General features: G+C 43.3%; 1 protein-coding gene across 8 annotated transcripts in view; it reads left to right on the top strand.

The window, feature by feature from the left end:
* The window catches only part of stk33 (serine/threonine kinase 33), a 231,786-nt gene that overhangs the window by 170,697 nt on the left and 38,277 nt on the right, over positions 1-22,812 (top strand). For all 8 annotated transcript variants that reach the window (XM_067993920.1, XM_067993924.1, XM_067993923.1 and 5 more), the window contains 3 exons: positions 12,943-13,018; positions 16,318-16,430; positions 19,665-19,750. In XM_067993920.1, the coding sequence (XP_067850021.1) occupies positions 12,943-13,018; positions 16,318-16,430; positions 19,665-19,750 (275 nt within the window). The remainder of the gene's footprint in view (positions 1-12,942; positions 13,019-16,317; positions 16,431-19,664; positions 19,751-22,812) is intronic.

The raw sequence follows: 22,812 nt of genomic DNA, 5'->3' as shown, positions 1-22,812 counted from the left end.
AAAATCCAAATACACCGCATCCACTGGTTCCCCCTTATCTATTCTAATAGATACATCCCCAAAGAACTCCAATAGGTTTGTCAAACATGATTTCCCTTTCATAAATCCATGTTGACTCTCCCAAATCCTATTATTATTTGCTTAGTGTCCTGTTATTGCATCCTTTATAATAGATTCTAGCCTTTTCCCTACCACTGATGTCAGGCTAACATGACTGTAGTTCCCTGTTTTCTCTCTCCCTCCACTCTCCCTCCTTTCTTAAATAGTGGGGTTACATTTGCTACCCTCCAAGCTGCAGGAACCATTCCAGAATCTATACAATTTTGGAAGATGACAACTAATGCATCCACTATCTCTATAGCCACCTCTTTCAAAACCCTGGGATGTAGATCATCAGGTCCTTGGGATTTATCGACTTTCAATCCCATTAATTTCTCTAGCACTATTTTTTTTTACTAATACTAATTTCTTGGTTCTCTAGTATTTCTGAGAGGTTTTTTGTGTCTTCCACTGTGCAGACAGACACAAAGGGGTCAATTTTCGGATGGCCGAGCGGGTGCATTCATGGCGGGGGTCTCCTAAAATTGGGGATTTCCAAAGTGGGTCCGGAGCCTGGCTCCACCCCGCCCACAATCAAAGCCGGCGGGATCCCACTTAAGATCATTATCTGGGTACTTGAGGTCATTTACAGACCTCCATTAGTTGGAGATTTTAGGAGGATTTGGATTTTGAACTACCCAGAGCATGTTTCCCATGCTGGGGGAAACGCTCCCTGTTTAAACAGACGTGTTGCAGCCAAAGGCAGCATTTAACAGGTGCAGGGTAAAACCTCATTCATTGCAGCAGGGCACTCTGTCACCTCAGACAAAGTTGTGCTTGCCACACCGTTGTCTCCGCACTCCAAATTATTAAATCATACCCTAAACTCTGCTGTCCAAACACATTTACCTACTTTGTGGACCCCCTCACACTCACACTGTCAGGATGGGGGGGGTCCATTGCTGCATTCATCACTCCATTGGAGGACGAGCAACATCACCAGCCTCGCCGGGCATGCCTTCCACCTCCGCCACGTGGAGCTACACAACACAGTGCTGCGCAACAGGCACTTGCACAAAGTAGTCGTGTAACTACACATACACCCACTGTAGGGTGACCCAATGGGTGGCATCAAGGGTGTTCATGGAGAACCTCATGAAAGGGCATTATTGCACAAGCCAGTCAAGAATGGCCAAGACAATATAATATGTAATGTGAGTTGATCAGAAATTAAATATAAGTAACAACCATGACAAACCCTCAAACACCCTTGTGCACCCCCTTCATGCTCATGACACGTTTGCCTTACGCTTCCTACTACACATACGTGATGCATGTGGCTGCAGCACAGGTAGTGGCAGGTTGGGTGAGGCTGATCGTGAAAGAGATGCATGAGAGGGTGAGTGTGAGACAGAGCCATGAGATTGTATGAGGATTGGGTTGAGTGGTAGTGGTGGGATGAGTACTGGTGAGGTGAGTAAGTGCAGGTAAGATGAGGATGAGCTTTGAGCGGTTGTGAGGGGTGATGTGATAGAGTTGTGTTGGCAGTGCAGAAGGAGATGTGGGGTGGGGGCGGTGATGTGGCAGATGGAGTGTAGGGGAATGAGTAAGTGTACTCACTTTGGCTGACCTACTGAGGTCATTGAAGCGCATCCTGCACTGTATGCAGGTGCGTGATATGTTGGTGGTAGTGGTGACCTCCTCTGCCACCTCAAGCCAGGCCTTCATGATGGCAGAGGCAGGCAACTTCCTCCTGTCCGCTGGGGAGAAGATCTCTGTCCTCCCCCTCCTGCTCACCCCATCCAGTAGGACCTGGAGTGAGGCATCATTAAACCTGGGAGCAGCCTTCCCCCTGGGCTGCTTCATGCTGTCATTTTGGCTCCTTTCTGCAGCATCAGTCAGTGGAGGACTGCCCCTTTAAATAGGGCTCCTCCAGCTGACTGCCTATGATGCGCCTGCGCAGTCCGCCCGCTGTACAGCTTTCCAGCGCGAAACCCGGAAGCCAAGATAAGTGGCTTCAATTTACTTGCGATCGCGTGGGGAACCCACCGATTTTACTGGGCGGGTTACCCATGCGCCCAGTCGACCCCCCCCGCTGGCAACCCACCTCCCTCCTAATATCGGGCCCAGAATATTTGTTTAATTTCTCTGCCATTTCCTTACTCCCCATTATAAATTCTCCCATCTCTGTCTGTAGGGGACCCACATTTGCTTTCGCCAGTCTTTTCCTTTTTACATACCTGATTACTATTATTACTTTCCTTTCACTTCTGCATGCTTCAAGTATTTGATCAGAATTTCAAACCACAGGACTTTCCCGGGTGAACGTGGGTTAGTGTACCTTTTATGTCACATACTGCATGTTGTTGTACTTAGCCTGTTTGAAGTTTTTAAGATTTTTTAAAAATTCGTTCATGGGATGTGGACATCGCTGGCAAGGCCAGCATTTATTGTCCATCCCTAATTGCCTTGAGAAGGTGGTGATGAGCCATCGCCTTGAACCGCTGCAGTCCGTGTGGTGAAGGTTCTCCCACAGTGCGTAGCGAGATTTTACAACTGAGTGGCTTGCTAGGCCATTTCAGAGGGCGATTAAGAATCAACCACATTGCTGAGGGTCTGGAGTCACATATAGGCCAGACCAAGTAAGGACGGCAGGTTTCCTTCCCTAAAGGACATTAGTGAACCAGATGGGTTTTTACGACAATCTGGTAGTTTCATGGCCACCATTACTGATACTAGTTTTTTTTAATTCCAGATTTTTATTTAATTAATTGAATTTAAATTCCCCAGCTGCCATGGTGGGATTTGAACTCATGACTCCGGATTATTAGTCCAGGCACTAACACTAGCACTAGCTACTTGATTTTGTATTTATTGTAGCATCTGCTATGCTTCCACTGGTTCATTTGAGAACCTAAAATCCACATCACTTAACTAGATTTATTAAAAAAAATCTATGGGATCTTTTCATTGACGATCCTAAAATCTGGAGCATTCTATCAATCTGCACTGCTTTTTGAAAACTTTACAAACTGTTTTTGCCTCCAAACTTAGGTTCTGTTGCAGTTGTGCCAGTATTTCAGCAGGAATCGTGTTTTAGTTCTCTCTCCCAATCTCCCTCCAATGTCTTCTCCACATGGAACCAAGTTATTGCTGCCCAATTATACAAAATAGAGCCTATAATATTAAGGGGGAGGAATTAAATAAATAAAATCATCCAGCTCAACAGTCTCTCCCTTGCCCCTTGTATCCCAGCCCTCTTGGCTGCAGGAAGGAGATTGGCACAAATGAAGACGACAAAGAGAATAGAAGCAGGGAATAAGAATGCAGTTAAACAAAAGAGAAGGTGCAAGTAAAATATAGAAGGCGCAGAGAAGAATGAGAAGAGGGAGTACTACTACTAATATCGTATGGCAAAAGAGGTGATTAGCAAAGTTCAAATAACCAGGTCCAGATTGGTGAGCCAGTGGATAGTTTTGGAAGTGACTGGTGTCTGCAATCACATTGTGCGTAGTCTCTCACCTTCCAGTGGCATAAGAAATGAACGCACCTGAGGTGTGATGTTCTTAAACTGTTCAATATGGACCATTGTTTCCTGGGTAGGTTGAAGCTTGGAAGTTTTTTTGTGGAGTCGGCAATCAGGTGTTTGGGGCATTAACATTATCGCAGAGCTCTTTCAAGTGTGCCTCAGGATTGAATGATGACACTTTTTAAGAGCATTAGCCCGATTCCAAAAAGGTTTGCGGGATTCCAAGTGTGTCTTCGGAAGGTTCTGGAGATCCTCGTGAATTGGTAAGTTCAGGTTGGCCATGGTCCAATTGTACTCACGACCGTTGTGTCTCTCTCCAGATTTTGGGTGGGGATATATGTGCCACAGTGGGAAACCATTTAACAGACATTGATTTTAGTGTTCCAGTCATGATCCTCACTGCAGCATTAAGCTGCGTGTCCAGAAATTTTGTATATGAAATGCCCACACAATATTCAGCGGTTGAATATACCAGTGCAGTCACTGATCATCGACGCCACGTGTTGTGCTCATGAGTTTTCAGATGAAGCTAGTCCTTGCTTTTACCATTTTGTATGTCTTTTCCAGATGAGCTTTAACAGTGAAGCTCCTGTCCAAGGTTACACCAAAGTACTTTGGAATAGGGATTATTTTGTTCCCTTTTACTGCAAAAAAAAAATGACATTGTGGTTCTTTGGCAGCTTTGTTGCTTAGGTGAAAGGCTGTGACTTTGGGTTCATGGGGGGTTATGTTGGATAACCCTCAAACGGGCGCTGGGATTGCGGTGTGCGATTAACCCTCCGCCCGTTTGTAGGGATTGCGTGTTACATTTGTGCTGCCTAATGATTTAAATGATAGCTGTGTGCAGCCAGCGCTAGCTGCACTGTTGATTGGCCGCACGCATCAGCAGGGTTCCCCGGCATCAGGAGTGGCTAACACTACTTAAAGGCAGCCTGCACCTCTTAAAGGGGAGGTGCACTGTGGCTGCAGGAAGTGCTGGAAGTGCATTGGTAAGTAAATCTGTGCTGGAATATAATGAAGGTTGACTGCGCTCGCGAGGGATCATGCACCAAGGTTCTCAGACTAGAGGCCTTGGTGGAGGAAATGGACAGAAGGAGGGGCATTCTATATCCGCAGGGGGGCATGAGGCTGTCCAGGCATATGCTGAAGAGGCAGTGGGATGAAGTCGCGCACGAGGTAAATGCCAGGAGCATCGCACCACAAGCGTGGATGCAGTGCAGGAAGAAGTTCAATGATTTGACATGAGCGGTCAAGGAGAGTTAGTTCAAGTGGCACCTCCTACCAACTGCACCACTAGTCTCATCCACTGCTCCATGCACGACAACCCCCGTCACCCACCTACCAATAGATGCTGTCAATCAGTACGCAATTCTTCAAAACAGATTATTCTTCTCACCCTCACTCATTACCACTGTTGCATTCCACACACCCACGATTCACAGGTCACATACACTGGCAGCTGTTCAACCAAGACAGCCACATCAACCAAACATCTTGCAGGACACTCACTGACACACCTCCCTCTGACTTGCAGGAGAAGGTGGCGCATAACAACAGGCAGCAGGAAAGAACTGGGGGAGGACAAGCACGCCTACACATCCCCATCCTCATGGAGGCGACAGTGCTATCCATCATTGGAAGGGCCATCGCTGAGGCTGTGGCCACTGGTGGTATCGATTATTAAGGGTCTCTGCATACCTAATCCTCCTTGCTTCCCACTTCTCCCTCATCCCACAATCTTTTCTGACTCACGTGCTGTAGATGGTGTAAGCACGCATGTCTTACTTTCTCCTCTCCCCTCAGCATAACTCAACCCATGTCCCTTTGTCATTTCAGATACCCAAGAACTGGAACTGGCACAGTCAAAGAAGGTAGAGGAAGATGACAGTGATTATTCAGACACACCGTCACTCGATCTGATACCTGCAGCCACCAGCTCAGATACTGACACTGCGCATCCTTTAGAGGGTAGATTAGAGGAAGGATCTGCAGGTGGTGAGACACCGGGGCACAAGTGCGCACGAGCTGGGGTCGGTGGACGGATACCGCATGTGCCAGCTCGCCAGAGGGCGAGGTTGCACACTAGTTCTGCTGCAGAGGAGTCAGATGGTGACTTCCGTGGGCCAGGCTACAGAAGAAGCTTGATGGGCGTACACCACCAAATGCTTGGTGCACCGGAAAGCCTGCGCACAATGTCAAGGGGCATGGAGGAGTCCAGCTCCAACTTGGCACAGGGCTTTGCACAGAGCTTAGAGCCCATCCTTTCCCACATGGAACGGGTGGTCACCTCCAGCAGCGCACCTGTGGAACCCACCATGATGCAACGTCTGATGACCGATGTCACCGCTTCCATTGCAGCACAAACATCTGCCACCCAAGGTCTGACTGCTGCTTTGGAAGCTCAGACTGCTGCCTTACAAGTTCAGGCTGCTGCTATCGTGGCTCTGGGTACCACGGTGGAAGGGGCTTCCAGGGCGTCACAGTAGTCCAGCAATCTATTCTCCAGCTAATCACCAGGATTGGAGAGGCGGCACCCCAGAAGAGTGGCAGTGGCGCCACGGAAGACGAATCCACTGTCCTCTCTCAGGATGACAGCATTCCTTCTCCCACCCCTGCCACTCCACCGTTGCCTGTCAGCCAGCCAGGCCAGAATACTGCAGCTCAGGCCGAGATGGTGCAGCCTGATGCCGGGCCCTCCTGGCCCAGAGCTTGAGGTCGTCCTCCAAGACCATCTGCAATCTCCTTGACTGAAGATCAGCAGCATCCCACCACCCATGCTCCAGCCACTGGGGACGCACCTCGTAGGAGCACTAGGAAAGGTAAAGGCACACGAACAACAGGCACTAAGGGAATGCACAGGGGTGAATAGTATCAGTTTGTTTGAATCATTTCATGTGTAAATCTATAAATGTGGTTTTCAATTTGTATTTGGTGGTGGTTTTTATTTCTGCAATGGGCTGAGGGAGAAAGCAATGTATAATCATAAGGAGGACGATTTGATGGTCACGTGAGAGAGGAAAGGTAAGGAGTGTGGGACTGTTGAATGTGTCATTGAGGTTACTGATATCGCTCATTAATAATCTGATGACGCAGAGCCCTGGTAGAGAGGGACTGACTACCTTGTTGCCTCCCTGCCTCTCTTTCCACTTCCTCCGCCTCCGCCTCCACCTCTTCCTCCTCTTCCTCTGACTGTGGCTTGGGTTCTCACCTGATAGGCGATGGCAAGGGCTGCTCCCTCATAATGGTGAGGCTGTGCAGCATGCAGCATACAATGACAAATCGTGATACCCGCTCAGCTGAGTACTGCAGGGCTCCTCCAGAACAGCCCAGGCAGCGGAAGCGTCGTTTGAAGATGCCTATGGTGTGCTCTATGATGTTCCGTGTGACAGCATGGCTCTCATTGTAGACCTGCTGTGCATGTGTGCGTGGGTTCCTGACCGGAGCCATGAGCCATTTCATGAGGGGATAACCCTTGTTGCCCAGTAGCCAGTCTTTGACTTGCCATCATGGTTGAAATATAGGTGGCAGGTTGGACTGCCGCAGAATGAAGGAATCATGACTGCTGCCAGGATAGCGGGCATTGACCTGCATACCGTGTGTGGTCGCACACCATTGCACATTGAGGCAGTGGAATCCCTTTTTGTTCATGAATATGGCCAAGTTCTGATGTGGAGCACACATAGCAATATTCATGCAGTCAATGGCACTCTGCACCATGGGGAAGCCTGCAATGCAAGCATATCCTTGTGCTCCCTCCCGCTGCTCGTCTCTGGCAAGAAAGAATGAGATGAATCTGTTTCGGCGTGTGTACAGAGCAGCAGTCTGAAAGAAGCCAGAGCCGTAAAAATTAGCGGCACGGTTACTTGGACAGCCACAGGCAGTGCTGTCCTTGCCCTGCTCTGAGGCTGCAGTTGTGGCTGCAGCAGTTGACAAGTTTAAGGCATGAACTCTTTTGTGAACCGCAGCCGTCGGATGCATTGGTCGTCACTGAAGTTGAGGTGTGAGAATTGGTCCCTGAAGACCCTCATTGGACATGGCCTCCTGCTGAGTGCTCTGCGCCGCCGCCTCCTCCTCCTCCTCCTCCTCCCCCCCTCAACCCCTCCTCCTCCCCCACCCCCTCCTCCTCCTCCTCCCCCCCATCTCTTCTAGCAACTTGTCCCGCTTTGTGTGGCCTCTCTGCATGTTCCTAGGCATGTTCAATTCCCAGAGGAAGCCTCAGCAGGCCACCCATATTTGGCAGCAACTTTGTTAAGCACTAACAATACTGCAAGAGCAGCCACACCACTCTCTGTAGGATATTGCAACTTTATCCAAGTACAGGAAAATTTCAAAAACACGTACAATTGTACCAGCAGCCAAAATAACTAATCCAGCTACTAAACCTTTAACTCCTGCACGATCGCTTTAAATAGTGCTGGTGGGGAGTCTTTCATGCCATTTAGGTCCTGTTCAGCTTTGCGAGGTTAAGACCAAAATGTTGCCAGCTGCTTCAAATCAGCGTTGCACACTGACTCGCATCATAACCTCCCTACTCTACATGCTGCTGGCGTTCGTTGGTGCGCGTGCACAAATATCTTTACCAAGATGGCGTCCTGCACACTTAACGCGCATCTCAGACGCCATTTTCGGGGCTTAGGTGTCCGCATAGCGCCTATAGAACAGGTGCAACGTGGCTCAATTTTGCCCCCATGGTGTTTTACCAAGTCAGCGGCTCCAAGCTTATGGAGTAGTGCCCAAGCTTTGCGAATGGAATGAGTGGTCAAGATCCTCAGTTGTCTCATGCCATTTCTGCAGATGGGCAGAGTTCAATGAATCAAGCATTGGTCTTGCTGTGTCTGGATCATCGTTCTTCTCATACGCTTTGAAGAGTGCTGCTGTATACGGTTGCCAGCAAGGTATAAACCTTGCGATAGCTGCGGGGAATAGGTTTCAGATTTTGGAGGCATTGTGGCGGAGTATTGAAAGTATTTTGCCATTACCTTCAGTTCGGTAAAGTGGGTCTCGCCGATGGTGGTGAGGTATGTCGAAAGGGTAATATTATCAGTATAAATGGACATATGCAAAATTGTGTCAGGTAAGTCACTAATATAGATGTTGAATAGTGAAGCAATCAGCGTAGATCTTTGAGATAGGCTATCATTGAGGGTGCGTGCTTTGCTGATCTGCCCCTTCAAAAGGACATGGTACCTAAGATTGCTCAACATTGTGGGCAGGAGTCGCATAGTCATGTGATGATCCTTGATGTCGAGCAATAGCCCATCTCTCCATACCATGTCAATGGGAGCGGATAAATCTATCTGTGCTGTTCCGGTTTTTGATTCCGCTGGAAGTCAGCCTTAATATCACTAGTAATGGTCACAGCCACTTCGACCCAGACTGAAATTGGCCTGTTCCAATGGGGCAGTACCAGAAATGAAGCAGCTGATGAGCAATTTGCAGATTGGGCCTTGTTCACAGATGCCCATCTGCTTTTTGATACCCAACAACCTGGCACTTTTCGCAGAGAGAACACTGAACACAATCCAGACCTGTGGTTTCTAATGAAAGGCCGTAGCCTTCGCAAGTCCCTCTGCAAAGTTTCACAAACAGTGCTTGGAAACTTCTTGCAGCCAACACCGCCCCTCTATTCTGTGTCAGCTTTGGAGCTCTCCTAATTGAATTAATGCCAAAGTCACGCCGTAATTTCCGCCAAACGAATTGGGTTGCATATACTGCAAACGTTGAAGACAAGATATACCAAACCAAGAATCCAGAGGACTACGACTGCTTTTTTCAACTTTTTATTAAAACTGCCTGAAACACATTCCCCGCAGCAAAGCCTGGGCACGCCTCCGTAAGCTTGGAGCTGATGACTTGTCAAAACACCATGAACGCAAAGTGACAGCATCACACCTTCTCCATAACTCGACACTGACGAGCTGACTAGACAGAAGGTTCAGAAAGAGATCTTTCCAAATGTTCCAACAAAGCCCTGCACTTCTTCACTATCAGCCCCATATTATGTAGAAGAAACAAACAAGGCCCTCATGACCACTAAAAGCTTCTGGCAAGGACAGCATTTATTTCGAATTTGGGGCCAAAGGGACGAACGTGGTTGGCAGACCTAATCACTGCTGTACGTTCGACAGGGAAGATTCACAGTTCAGTAATTTTCTCCTCAAAGCAGGCAAAATGCTTAGTGTCCATATTGTAGAAACTCTCCACTTTCATTATGATGGCTTTAACAAGTTCCAACTTGGTGCACGTTGAAGTTTGAGAAGCTGCCTGACTGCTTTAATCTGACACTTCAACGTGCCCCAAGTTGAAACTTGTTAAAGCCATCATAATGAAGGTGGAGAGTTGCTACAGTATGCACAACTAAGCATTTTGCCTGGCATGAGGCGAAAGTCCTTGCCCTTCTCAAATATAGGAAACCAGCATATGTGCTACCAGATATTGCCCAGTATCAATCCTCTTGCAAGAGAGAGAACAACACGAAAGATAAGAGGGGGAAGAGAGAGAGGAGAGAATAAGCAGGCACAAAAAGTATGAGGGACAGAGCTAAATAAATGAAAGCTCATGGGGCTTTTAGTTAGAGCTGTCCGTAGAAAGGTTGTGTGCTAGTTCTGACTTCACCCACTCTAATTGCTGCTGGCCATTCTCACTTTATTTTTGCGCAATTTTGTATTAGTTTGTTGGCTTTGTAATATGGCTCACAGCAACCTTCATTAAAGTTTATAATGATTCCCACTCATCTGATGGCTGCAAGTTCCGAAACACACATGCACAAGTTCCTCTTTCTAAGCTACTAGGGGACTGGGCTTTGATTCAGATACAGATCTCTTTCTGAATATTGCTGCAGACATACTGAGTCAAATTAAAGCAGTCAGGCAGCTTCTCAAACTTCATAATGTCCCAAGTTGGAACTTGTTAAAGCCATCATAATGAAGGTGGAGAGTTGCTACAGTATGGACACTAAGTATTTTGCCTGGTTTGAGGAGAAAATCACTGAACTGTTGGCAGTGGGAAAAGCACCTTTCAGATAGTGTAATGGTTTAGAAAACAGGTCTAGGAGAAATAGTAACTATATTTTTGGAGTCCAGAGGAGGGCCAAAGGTGGTTCCATGATAATGCTCATTCCTATGCTCTTATCGGGACTGGACTCCTTGACGCCCTATTTGGCCCTAAGCTGTGCTTCTGACCCCACATTCTCTCCATCACAAAGACCACCTACTTCTACCTCCTTAACATCACCTGTCTCCACCCCTACCTCTGCTCAATTGCTGCTGAAACCCTCAGCCATGCTTTTGTTACTTCGACTATTCCAATGCTCTCCTAGCTGGCCTCCCATCTTCCACCCTCCATAAACTTGAGCTCATCTGCTGTCTGTATCCTAACCTGTATCAAGTTACGTTCACCCATCACCCAAGTGCTTGCTCCTGGTCCACAAATGCCTCGATTTTCAAATCCCTCCTTGGCTTCACTCCTCCCTATCTCTGTAGCCTCCTCCAGCCCTCCAAGAACTCTGCGTTCCTCCAACTCTGGCTTCTTGTGTATCCCCCACTCCCTTCATCCCACCATTGGATGTCGTGCCTTCAGCCATCTGGGCCCTAAGCTCTGGAGTTCCCTCCCTAAATCTCTCCGCCTCTCCACCTCTCTCGCCTCCTTTAAGATGCTCTTTAAAAACGACCTCTTTCACCAAGCTTTTTAGTCACTAATCCTAATATCTCCTTCTTTGACTTGGTCACAATGTTTGTCTGATTACATTCCTGTGAAGTGCCTTGGGATGTTTTACTATGTTAAAGGTGCTATATAAATGCAAGTTGTTATTGTTGTCTGAGCAAATCATGCTCCAGCCCTTAAACCTGCTGCAGAGGATTGCCGTAGGCCCATCATGGTCTGGTTTGCATTCCTCCAGACCAAAGAGAAAATCCTCTGTTCGGTCTGTGTGCAACCTAGAATCAGCTGGCAGGGTTATCTCATTTCTTTTATTGGGCTTCGCAGGAGGCAGCACCTATTTCATAAATTTAAAGAAGTATTGGGAAATTAAGGGAAATGTAGCCTTACATTTGATAGAGAGATTGTTGGAAGGCATAGAGCAACATCTTGTAGCATTTGTAGCAGGATTTTATCTATACTTTGGATAAGATGCTAAACTGTCTTCTGTCTCGGGTGGCTCATTTGGAATTTAAAGATCCCGTGGCACTATTCAAAAGAGAGCAGTGAGTTCCTCAGGTGTGCTGGTTAGCAATCTTCTCTCAACTAGCACTACCAAAAACACATTACCTAATCATTCATTTCATTGCTGTCTACAAAATAGCTGCTGGGTTTACATGCGTAACAACAGTCACTACACTTCTAAGTAATTTGTTGTATGTGACCCACTTTCAGGCATTTTACAGAGATGTGATAAGGCGCTATATCAATGCCAAGTATTTCTTTTGTATTGTGGGAGGAGAGAGTCTAAGAATTACTTCAAATTCTAATTTTTTGGGCATTACATTTATTGCTGTATTTTTGTATGTTACTTTTCAAATTGTTATTATTGGGGATTATGTATTGTCTTGCTAGTGAGAAGAAGGTACAGCTTTAATTGATTATGCATTTGCAGTACAAATAAATTAGCAGCAATGACAATTGTCTAGAGTGGGCTTCACTAGATAGTGCAGCTCCCTTTGAGATAATTTGTTCGGGCTATCAGAAAGCTTTTGATAAAGTTCCACATGTAATTAAAATAAAGACCATGAGAGTCCAGGATAGGAAGTGGGACTGAATAAGAAATTGGCTTAAAAGTAGAAAACAGAAATTACCAATAAGGAGTGCAATATCAGATTGGAGAAGGGTAAGAGTGGAATTCCTGAACTTCTGTTTTGTCTAGTTTACCTAAATGATCTGGATGTCAAAACAAATTGCAAGCTTGTAAAATTTGCAGGCAACACTAAAATGTGGAGAGTAGTAGAAAGAGGATGCAAATAATAATTTGGAAAAGGATCAGTTATGCAATTGGACAGACAAATGGCAAATTAAATTTAATACTGGCAAATATAAAGCATTACACCTTTGGTGCAAAAAAAATGACATAAGTATGCAATGATTTAAATAGAATTAGTACATGGAGACTTAGAGAGAGACTGGAAATAGTAGAACATTCAGCGCAGCCTCCACCTAAGAATGTCTCTGCCTCTGGCTTTGATGATCCCAGTTGCCAGAAAACAGGATGCCACCCTTACTCTGTTCTTAATCTCACTCGTGCAGCTTTCGCTTCACCCAACTGCTCATCTCAGTTCTCATGTTACATTCCCCACCCAATTGCTTTACTCACTCCCTGTGCACTATTTCCCAACTGAAGTGCTGGACTACCTGTATTACTAATATTACTTTGTATTTATTTTCAGCTCCAGAAGTTCTCAGTGCCCATCAGTACACCCAGCAGTGTGACACGTGGAGCATAGGAGTCATTATGTATACATTGTAAGCAACTTTTGAAGGATAAGAATTTGATATGTATCTGTGGTATATACACCCATTTTTCTACTTCCCAATGAGTTGCAAAGGCTGATTAGAAATTCATAACTGCCAACCTTGTCCAAAAAATACAGGCCATAATATCTATGACTGAACCCATCACAAAATCTGTATAGATAGGTGTGTTTGACTCCCTCTACAGCAAGTTACTGGGGTGACATAACAAATTTGCACAATTGATAAGTGTAGATTGAAGCTGTATAGGTGTTTTTTTAAACTATCATGATTCAAAGGGACAGCTATCATGGCAAAACCGCTTAATATTTGTCACGGTTCTATTTTCTAATAGCCCCATTCTGCTGCCTTTTTTGTTTTGATAGCTGTGTTCCTTGCCTTTTTTGTTATTAACCCCAGTTCTCTCTTTTTCTTAATAGGCCAATTTCTGCTACCCTTTTTCCTCAATAGGCATGGCTGTGCTGCATTTCATTGTTTTAATAACCTAGCTCTGTTGCCTTTTCTTCCTCATAACCCGATTTTCCATTTTTTCCTTTCTTGGCACTACTTTTTAATAGTCCAGTCGTGTTGAATGTGCATGTTTTTAAATGGCCCCTTTTGATTTTCTTTCCAACTTTTTTTTATAAAAAACCCCATTGTCCAATGTGATTTCCTCCTCCCCCCTCCTTATTTTCAGAATTTCTCTTCAATGCATTTTTCCCTTTTCCTGAACTCTTATTCCCTGCTGTGTTTTTTTCCTTTTTGCACCATTGCTCCTTTTTTTTCCTCCAGACACTCACCAAGTCAAAATTGCACTTTCCAATTTCTTTACTACTCCGATCCTTCACCACTCCAATCCCCCCAATACTCAACTACCCCCATTACTTTCTCCATCCCTAAACTACTCATTACCCCTCACTCTCCCTTCCCTATTTTATCCATTGCTCACTGGGATCTGTCAGCAGTGAGGGGAGGGGGATCACACTCCTGACAGCACTGTGGATGTAGGGTGATCTCACATCTGGAAGGATTGGATTCTAAGTGATCTCTGCAAATGTTGAATTCCATATCTTTTGATTAGTTCCTGAATGTGTGTGTCTGTTTCTCTCTCTCTCCCTCAGCTTGACATACTTTCTGAAGTAAAAAAATAGCTTTTATTTGAAAGTTTAATTGAAACCTACTCAAAATACAGTCTGTATTCAAATTATTTTCAAGATCTCACACAATAAAATGCTGTTATGGATTGATTTCAACTGAGAAAAATTAATATTAAATTGATTATAATTCAAACATAAAAGCTGCAACAGATGTGTAATTAGTACAGTCTATCATATTTGAAATGGATCTCTTTTTCTCTTCAAATACTTTTGAAAAACAATCAAGCATTTGGGCTGACTAAAGCTACTTAAGCATATGCTCAGACTGCAAGATTTGCCTTTAGCTCTGGGCAAATATATGAAGCTCAAGCCCAGGCTTTTGGGAAAGGCTGAGGCCTTCAAGTAAAAATAAATCTTCAATGAAGGTATTAACGGACACAAAATACATTTCAATTGGTAAATTTAATCATATTATCATGAAATATGTATTTTTTTTTATTTAATACCTTATTTCGGACATAAGAATTTTTAGTTACTGAGGGAACAAATGGCAAAACATTTTTCTTTCAAGAAGAATTTTGACTGATTCACCTTTTTTTCCTTTTCTATTAATTGGTATGTTCTCCTGACTCGTCATTCAGAGTTGGTTATTTTTATAACTCAATAGATTCTCATTGGCAATTTTCTAGCCATTTTCCTCAATTTTGATTCATTATTCCCTACCTCTTCAGTTCTGATTTATTACTATTTTATTTGAGCCAATCAATGGTGTATAGTGCCAAAAATGTGATGGCTAAAGTGTAGCTGTAACAAAAAAATGTGACAAGAATTGTGGAAAAAAAAAGGTGTTACACAACACGAAGTGCATGCAGATGTAAGACTTTTAATATTTAATAGACATATGTGCAGTATATGCATGATATATATATATATATATATATATATATATATAATTTAGTTTCTCTTTAATTCACTTAATTCTTTGTACGAGAGACAAACAGATGAACAATTTTAGGCCTGTGTCTGTGCCACTCATGATCAAATCACTGTGAAGTCCGGCGCAGGCTCGATGGGCCGAATGGCAGCCTCCTGTGCCGTAACCATTCTATGATTCTATAAGTATACGAGAATACCCACAGTGTCTCCCCCAAAATTATCCCCCTCCCCATAATAAAACACACTGCTCACTTCTCTCCATTCACATCCTCTGACACCACAGCACGATTGAGAACTGTGGTGCAGAATCGTGAAGTTATACACACATTCCGTTACTGCATGACACAGTGCATGGAGGCATCGATCTGCCATCCTTATGTGTGTGACTTTTGAAAAGTCAAATTCTGTTCTTACTTTGTAATTTAATTTTGCTAACTGAATATCACAACTTGTTTTTCCAGTTTAGTCACCTCATCTTAATATGCTGAATTCTAACCGGGTATGGCTCTAGAGTCGATAGTCACCTTCTGATATTTTGGCCAAGTGACGTTCTTCATGTTTGAGCAGACAGTTGTACACGTTATTCAACTGTGGAACACATTGGTTGTATCCAATCCGGTTCTCACTGGACGTTCACAGGCATACTTTTAATGGGGCTCACTGGATTGCAATAAGGAGCGCGAACCATGGCTCATTTATTTTTTTTCTCCTACTTAACTCAGTGGTTCTAAGGCCAGTTGTAGCACCCGATTTGCTGCAGTTGGGTGAAGTCAGCTAACTCATCAAAGACTGGGAATAGACCTGGGAGCTTTTTGCTCTGTATAACTTAATGCTATCCCAGGTGGTGCAATTAAATTCTACTTGCTGATTTTATTGTTGGCAAGTGGTATAAATTCACAATTACTAAACCATGGAGCTGATTGCTCAGTAATTGCATATGTAGGACAGTTAGAAATTTGAGTTGAGAGAGAATTAAATCAGTCATAGCAGTAAAAAAGTAATTAAATTCATCAGGAGAATTGCAAGAACAAAAGAATTGAGCTTTTGAAAATAAATTGAAAAAATTGTGAAACTTACAGGTAAAATAACACTTTAGGGTCAGTACCACTCTGTAGTAATCAGCAGATATTGCTGCCCATGGTGCCAAAATTAAAATGTAACTCTTGCAGGCACAAGAGTTAAGTTTCTTCTGCTGTGAAGCCATCCAAAGGCATTCAGTGGTTTAGAAATAGTTAATTGCAAATAAAGTACAAATATCACCTGATTCTTTTTATGCAGGCTTTCTGGAGACCCTCCATTTGTGGCCAACTCAGAAGAAAAACTTGCTGAGTTGATAAACAAGGGGGAACTGCACTTTGATGATTCAATCTTGCAGGAAATTAGTGATGGTGGTAAGTAAAAGAAGATAACTTTTAACCAGCCTAGCTTAAATTTGGAGCAAAGTCAACTGTTGAGTATAAACACACTCATGTGAAGATTGGATGGTATAATAAAAAAAAAGCTGGAGGGATGAAATGTTCAGTTTATCATCACTTTTCCCCGAATACAGAGAATGCAGGGCTGATACTGTACTTCACAAAATTTGCAATAAAAATTCATTTGGAGTACTTTTCAAGGTTTTATCTTGAACCGGTTTTAGAAACAACCCAATTGTTCTGAGTTCACCCATTTTTTCATAATTCACGACCAGTTGCAAACACTCATTAGAAATTCATAACCGCCAGTCTTACTCAGAAAATACAGGCCGTCATATCCATGACTGAACCAGTCACAAAGTCTGTATGCATTAGAAGGTGTGTTTGACTCCCTCTAGAGTAAGTTACTGGGGTGACATAACAAATTTGCACAATTGGTAACAATATAGATTGAAGCTGTGCAGATCTTTTTTAAAACTATCATCATTTAAAGGGACAGCTATCAGGGCAGAACCACTTAATATTTGTCATTGTTCTATTTTTCCTTTTTTAATGACCCTTTTCTGTTGTCTTTTTTGTTTAGATAGCTGTGTTTTCCTGTCTTTTTTTCTTTTATTAACCGCAGTTCTCTTGCTTTTTTTCTTAATAGGCCCAATTCTGCTACCCTTTTTTCTTAATAGGGATGGCTGTGCTGCCTTTTATGGGTTTAATAGCCCAGTTCTGTTGCCCTATTTTCTCATAACCCAATTTTCATTTTCTTTCCTTTCTTGGCGTTGCTTTTCAATAGTCCAGCCGTGTTGTATGTGTACGCTTTTAAATGGCCTGTTTTGATTTTCTTTTCAACACTTTTTAAAAATAAAGCCCGATTGTCCAATGTAATTTCCCCCTTATTTTCAGAATTTCTCTTAGAATCATAGCATCACAGAATCGTTACAGCTCAGAAGGAGGCCATTTGGCCCATCGAGCCCGAGCTCTTTGGAAGAGCGATCCTGTTAGTCCCATTCCCCCACTCTTTCCCCATAGCCCTGCAAATTTTTTCCCTTCAAGTATTTATCCAGTTCCTTGAAAGCCATGATTGAATCTGCTTCCACCATCCCTGTCATGTGTCCGCCCATTCCACCAGCCTGTCTATGTTCTTTTGAAGTCTATTCCTATCCTCCTCACTGTTTACTACACTTCCAAGTTTTGTGTCATCTGCAAATTTTGAAATTGTGCCCTGTAAACCCAAGTCCAAGTCATTAATATATATCAAAAAAAGCAGTGGCCCTAGTACCAATCCCTGGGGAACACCACTGTATACCTTCCTCCAGTCCGAAAAACAACCGTTCACTACTACTCTGTTTCCTGTCACTTAGCCAATTTCGTATCCATGCTGCCACTGCCCCTTTTATTCTGTGGGCTTCAATATTGCTGACAAGCCTATTATGTGGCACTTTATCAAATGCCTTTTGAAAGTTCATATACACATCAACCCCATTGCCCTCATCAACCCTCTCTGTTACTTCATCAAAAAACTCAATCGAGTTAGTTAAACATGATTTGCCTTTAACAAATCTGTGCTGGCTTTCCTTTAATAATCCACACTTGGGACTATTAATTTTGTCCCGGATTATCGTTTCTTAAAGCTTCCCCACCACCGAGGTTAAACTAACTGGCCTGTAGTTGCCGGGTTTATCCTTACACCCTTTTTTGAACAAGGGTGTAACATTTGCAATTCTCCAGCCCTCTGGCACCACCCCCATATCTAAGGAGGATTGGAAGATTATGGCCAGCACCTCTGTGATTTCCACCCTTAGTTCCCGCCACTACACCATATTCCCAAGTGGTTATTTAGGTCTGCATCTTCAATGTATATTTTCCTTTTTCTGAACTTTGTCAGCTGTGGCTCAGTAGGTAGCACTCTCGCCTCTGAGTCAATAAAGAGTTGGTTCAAGCCCCACTCCAGAGACTTGAGTACAGAATTTAGGCTGATACTCCAGTGCAGTACTGAGGAGGGAATGTTGCATTGTTGGAGGTGCCGTCTTTCAGATGAGACGTTAAACCGAGGCCCCATCTGCCCCCTCAGGTGAATGTAAAAGATCCCACAGCACAATTTCGAAGAAGAGCAGGGGAGTTATCCCCGGTGTCCTGGCCAATATTTATCCCTCAACCAACATCACTTTTTAAAAAAAATTATCTGGTCGTTCTCACATTGCTGTTTGTGGGACCTTGCTACGCACAAATTGGCTGCCGCATTTCCTGCATTACAACAGTGACTACACTTTATAAATACTTCATTGGCTGTAAAGTGCTTTGGGATGTCCTGAAGTTGTGAAAAGTGCTATATGAATGCAAGTCTTTTTTCTTATTCCCTGCTGTGTTTTTTCCTTTTTCCAACTTTGCTCCTTTTTTTTCCTCCATATAGTCACCAAACCAAAATTGCACATCCCAGTTTCTTTACTACTCAAATCCTTTATCATTTCAATCCCCCCAATGCTCAATATCCCATTACTTCCTGCATCCCCTAAACTACTCATTACCCCTCCCTCCCCCATCACTGTTTTATCCATTGCTCGCTGGGATCTGTCGGCAGTGAAGGGAGGGGGACTCACAGTCCTGACAGCACTGTGGATGTGGCATAGTCCCACATCTGGAAGGTTTGAATTATAAATTTCTAAGAGATCTCTCCAAACGTACTTTTAAAGGCTTTATCTTGGATTGGTTTTAGAAACAACCCAATTGGTCTGAGTTCACCCATTTTTTATAATTCACGAACCATTGCAATGGCTCATTAGAAATTCATAACTGCCAACCTTGTTCAAAAAATACAGGCCTTCATATCTATGACTGAACCAGTCACAAAGTCTGCACATATCAGGAGGTGTATTTGATTCTATCTGGAGCAAGTTATTGGGGTGACATTAACAAACAAATTTGCAACATTGGTAACAATATAGATTGAAGCTGTGCAGGTGTTTTTTTAAACTATCAGAAACTCAATTTCAATGCCAATAGCTTTATTCAGGTTAGCAAGAATGTGACATGTAACCACATACAAGTGCTGCTGTTCTTAGGAATTTTGCTTCTCTACCAAAATAAACCCTGTTATGTTTTCTAAATATAGTATGGATTGCTCGCAGTCAGCTTTGGTGACATTTGTTTCAAATGGCATTGCTATGTTATAGAGCTAATAAAAGTGAGATTTACTGAGCTTTTCTGCTCTCTTTGCAGCAAAGGATGTGCTATCACGTCTTCTAAAAGTGGATCCTGCCCATAGAATCACAGCCAATGAGCTTCTCGACAATCCATGGGTCACGGTAAAGCTGTGGCTAATTTCATTTGAGAAACTGTACTTAATATTACATATGGAAGATATACAATGGGCTGCTCCATCCAACTCCAAATCTCTTTTTCTTCTCCTTTCCTGCCAGAAAAACCTGAGTATTCTTATACCTTCATGTTCAACATGTTTCATTTTACAGCATGACAGCAATCTACTGCTACTCTGAGACAGGGGCTAGCTCAGTCTCTGCTGCAATGTTTACTCCCAGAGTGAGAGCAGACCAGCTCCAGAAGGTGAAGGAAATTGGGATAACCCTGCTGCCAATAGTGTTCCTGAGAGTTTTTCTGCCGGAGCAGACACGTTTCCATATTTAACATGGGAGTGCATGACTGGCCAGGAGAGATGCTTAGATACATATTAAGCAGCAAGAAGGATTTAGATATGCATTGGTGGGAGAGGGACATAGACACATCATGGGTGAGAGACAGGCAGACTGTAAGTTGCCCATGGATCCTGTAATGACTATCAATGACTGGCCTATAATAAAACTACTTCAAACACCTGTTTGTGTCACAATCAAGTTAGCTGATGAAACAGACTGTGGAAAATAGTTTGAGTGTTCATAATGTAACTGCTAAGGTACGTCAATGTGAGGAATAGGCTGCAGTATGAGGATGTTTTTGAAACTTTTCTCCTGTAGGTGAAAAGGTTTGATGTGTGTAAGAACTCATCTGATTACAGGCAAATCGTATGTTTACATACCTGTTGATTGATATATATACCTGCATGAGTTCATATATCTATTTAAAATGCTGAATTTTAGTAATATCTATAATGAATTTACTATTTCTCTTATATTTGATGGGTTTGCAAGAGATGCTTGAAAATGATGTTTTAGACTAAGCTCAAATAGAAAATTCCACCTTGTTTGTTTCTCTCCTATGTAATTCAGAAGCGAGGAAATGATGCTTCAGTTGTACAGAGCCTTGGTCAGACCCCTTCCGGAGTACTGCATTCTGATTTGGGCGCTAAGGAAAGATATATTGGCCTTGGAAAGGGTACAGCACAGATTCACCAGAATGATATCAGGCTCAAAGGGTTAAATTATGAGAACAGATTGCATAAACTTGATTTGTATTCCCTTGAGTTTAGAAGTTGAGGGGTGATCTAATTGAGTTATTTAAAATGATGAAGGGAGTCAATAGGCTTAGGTACAGATAAACTATTTCCTCTGGCGGGGAATCTTAAAATTAGAGCTAGGCCATTTAGGAGTGAAATCAGGGATCACTCTTTCACACAAAGGGAAGTGAAAATCTGAAACCATTTTCCCCAAAAGGCTGCGGATATTGGGTCGATTTAAATTTTCAAGACTGTTTTTAATACATTTTTTTGTTTGGTAGGGGTATCTAGGGATATGGGATAAAGGCAGGTGAGGAGTTGCAGTACAGAACAACCATGCTTTAATTGAATGGCAGAATAGGTTCGAGGGACTGAATGGCCTACTGTGTTCCTATATTCCTATAATTTAATAATTTTGACCCCTTTTAGTCTGTTTAGGATTTCCATCTCATTTATGTTGAAGTTACTGGTTTTACTTTGTTCATATCTTTCTCGTGAGCATCTTGCTCATGTCTTCCTTTGCGAATAATTGAATAAATTAATCATTCAGAATATTAACATGAGCTCATCCTCAGTTTCAATTCCATTTGCATCTTCTGTGGTTTTCACCTTTTCTCTGATTGCCCTCTTACTGTTACTGAAGAATTTCAAGATTATATGCCACAAAATGTTGCCTGTTAACTCATTCCACACTTACTTTTTGCCCATGCAAAAGTCCTCCAATAATCTTATAGCTGTTTTATTGTATCTCATGCGTACCTGTACATTAGCAGGGTACACATTCAAACTGCAACTTTCAGTTGAAAGTTTTGCTACATTCATACCTTCCAAAGACTTCATCTATCAAGCAATTGTGATTCAACCTAGCTGCTTGGTACAGTCACTTACTCCCATCCTGGATGGGCTACAGGCTTGACATATGTCTGTCACTGTGTCCGTGCTGCTTCCATTTACATCATATGAACACTAGTTCTCTGCTTGCATAAAAAAGTGGCAAACAACATAAGAAAATAGACCCAAAATGGACAAGGGCTCAGAAAATGAAGGGTATTAATTTCCTTGGAGGAGGCCACCCTGAACACCCTATGATTCAAAGTGATGAAGGAAAATCTAAAACAAATGGATTGGAAGAGGATGTTAACCACATTCTGTAGACGACAAATGAAACACCTTTAAAAGAATAATGTTGGACATTCAAGGCAACTACACTAAGATCAGCTAGCTCAGACTAAACAAGTGTTACCTTAATTTCTTTATCAAACAAATTTAAAGTGAAATAAAGAGGAAAATGGCCTCTACAAATCCTGCAGGGAGAAAGAAGAAGGGGCTCACTGAGATGAATATAAATTTTTGCAGCAATAAGCTAATAGGGTGTGCAGAGAGGCAAGCAAAGACCTAGAAAAAAAAGCATAACTGCAGAGGCAAAACATAACTAAAATATTATTTTTATACTACAATAGCAAGAGGGCTGTCAGAGAAGATGGGAGAACATTAATTAAAAGGTTCCTATAGTCTTGTAATCGAGAATGAGCACAAGATAGTAAACATTCTGAACGATTACTTCCTCCAAGTATTCATAAGTGAAGACATGAACAACATGGTCAGCCAGGTGAACACTGGAATAGTGGAACCTGAAGGTAATAAAAGCATGGATGAGACTTTCAGCAGCAGATAAGGTGAGGTAGGGGTAGGGACGGGTGATGTTGTGGAGTTGGCTGTAGGCGGCCTTTGTGATGGACAGGATATGGGATCGGAAGCTCAGCTCACAATCAAATACCATGCCAAGGTTACGAACAGTCTGGTTCAGCCTGAGACAGTGGCCAGGGAGGGGGACGGAATCCGTGCCGAGGGAATGGAGTTTGTGGTAGGGGCCAAAGACAATGGTTTTGGTCTTCCTGGATGTTTGACAATGAAGAGGTTAAGAGAGGTGGTGCAGACGTAGAGCTGGGTGTCATCGGCATAAATGTGGAACCTGAT

Source organism: Heptranchias perlo, chromosome 12 (genome assembly GCF_035084215.1).
Source record: "Heptranchias perlo isolate sHepPer1 chromosome 12, sHepPer1.hap1, whole genome shotgun sequence".
Lineage (NCBI taxonomy): Eukaryota > Metazoa > Chordata > Chondrichthyes > Hexanchiformes > Hexanchidae > Heptranchias > Heptranchias perlo.
The sequence above is the reverse complement of the archived record's forward strand: the minus strand, read 5'-3'. Positions and strand labels throughout refer to the sequence as shown.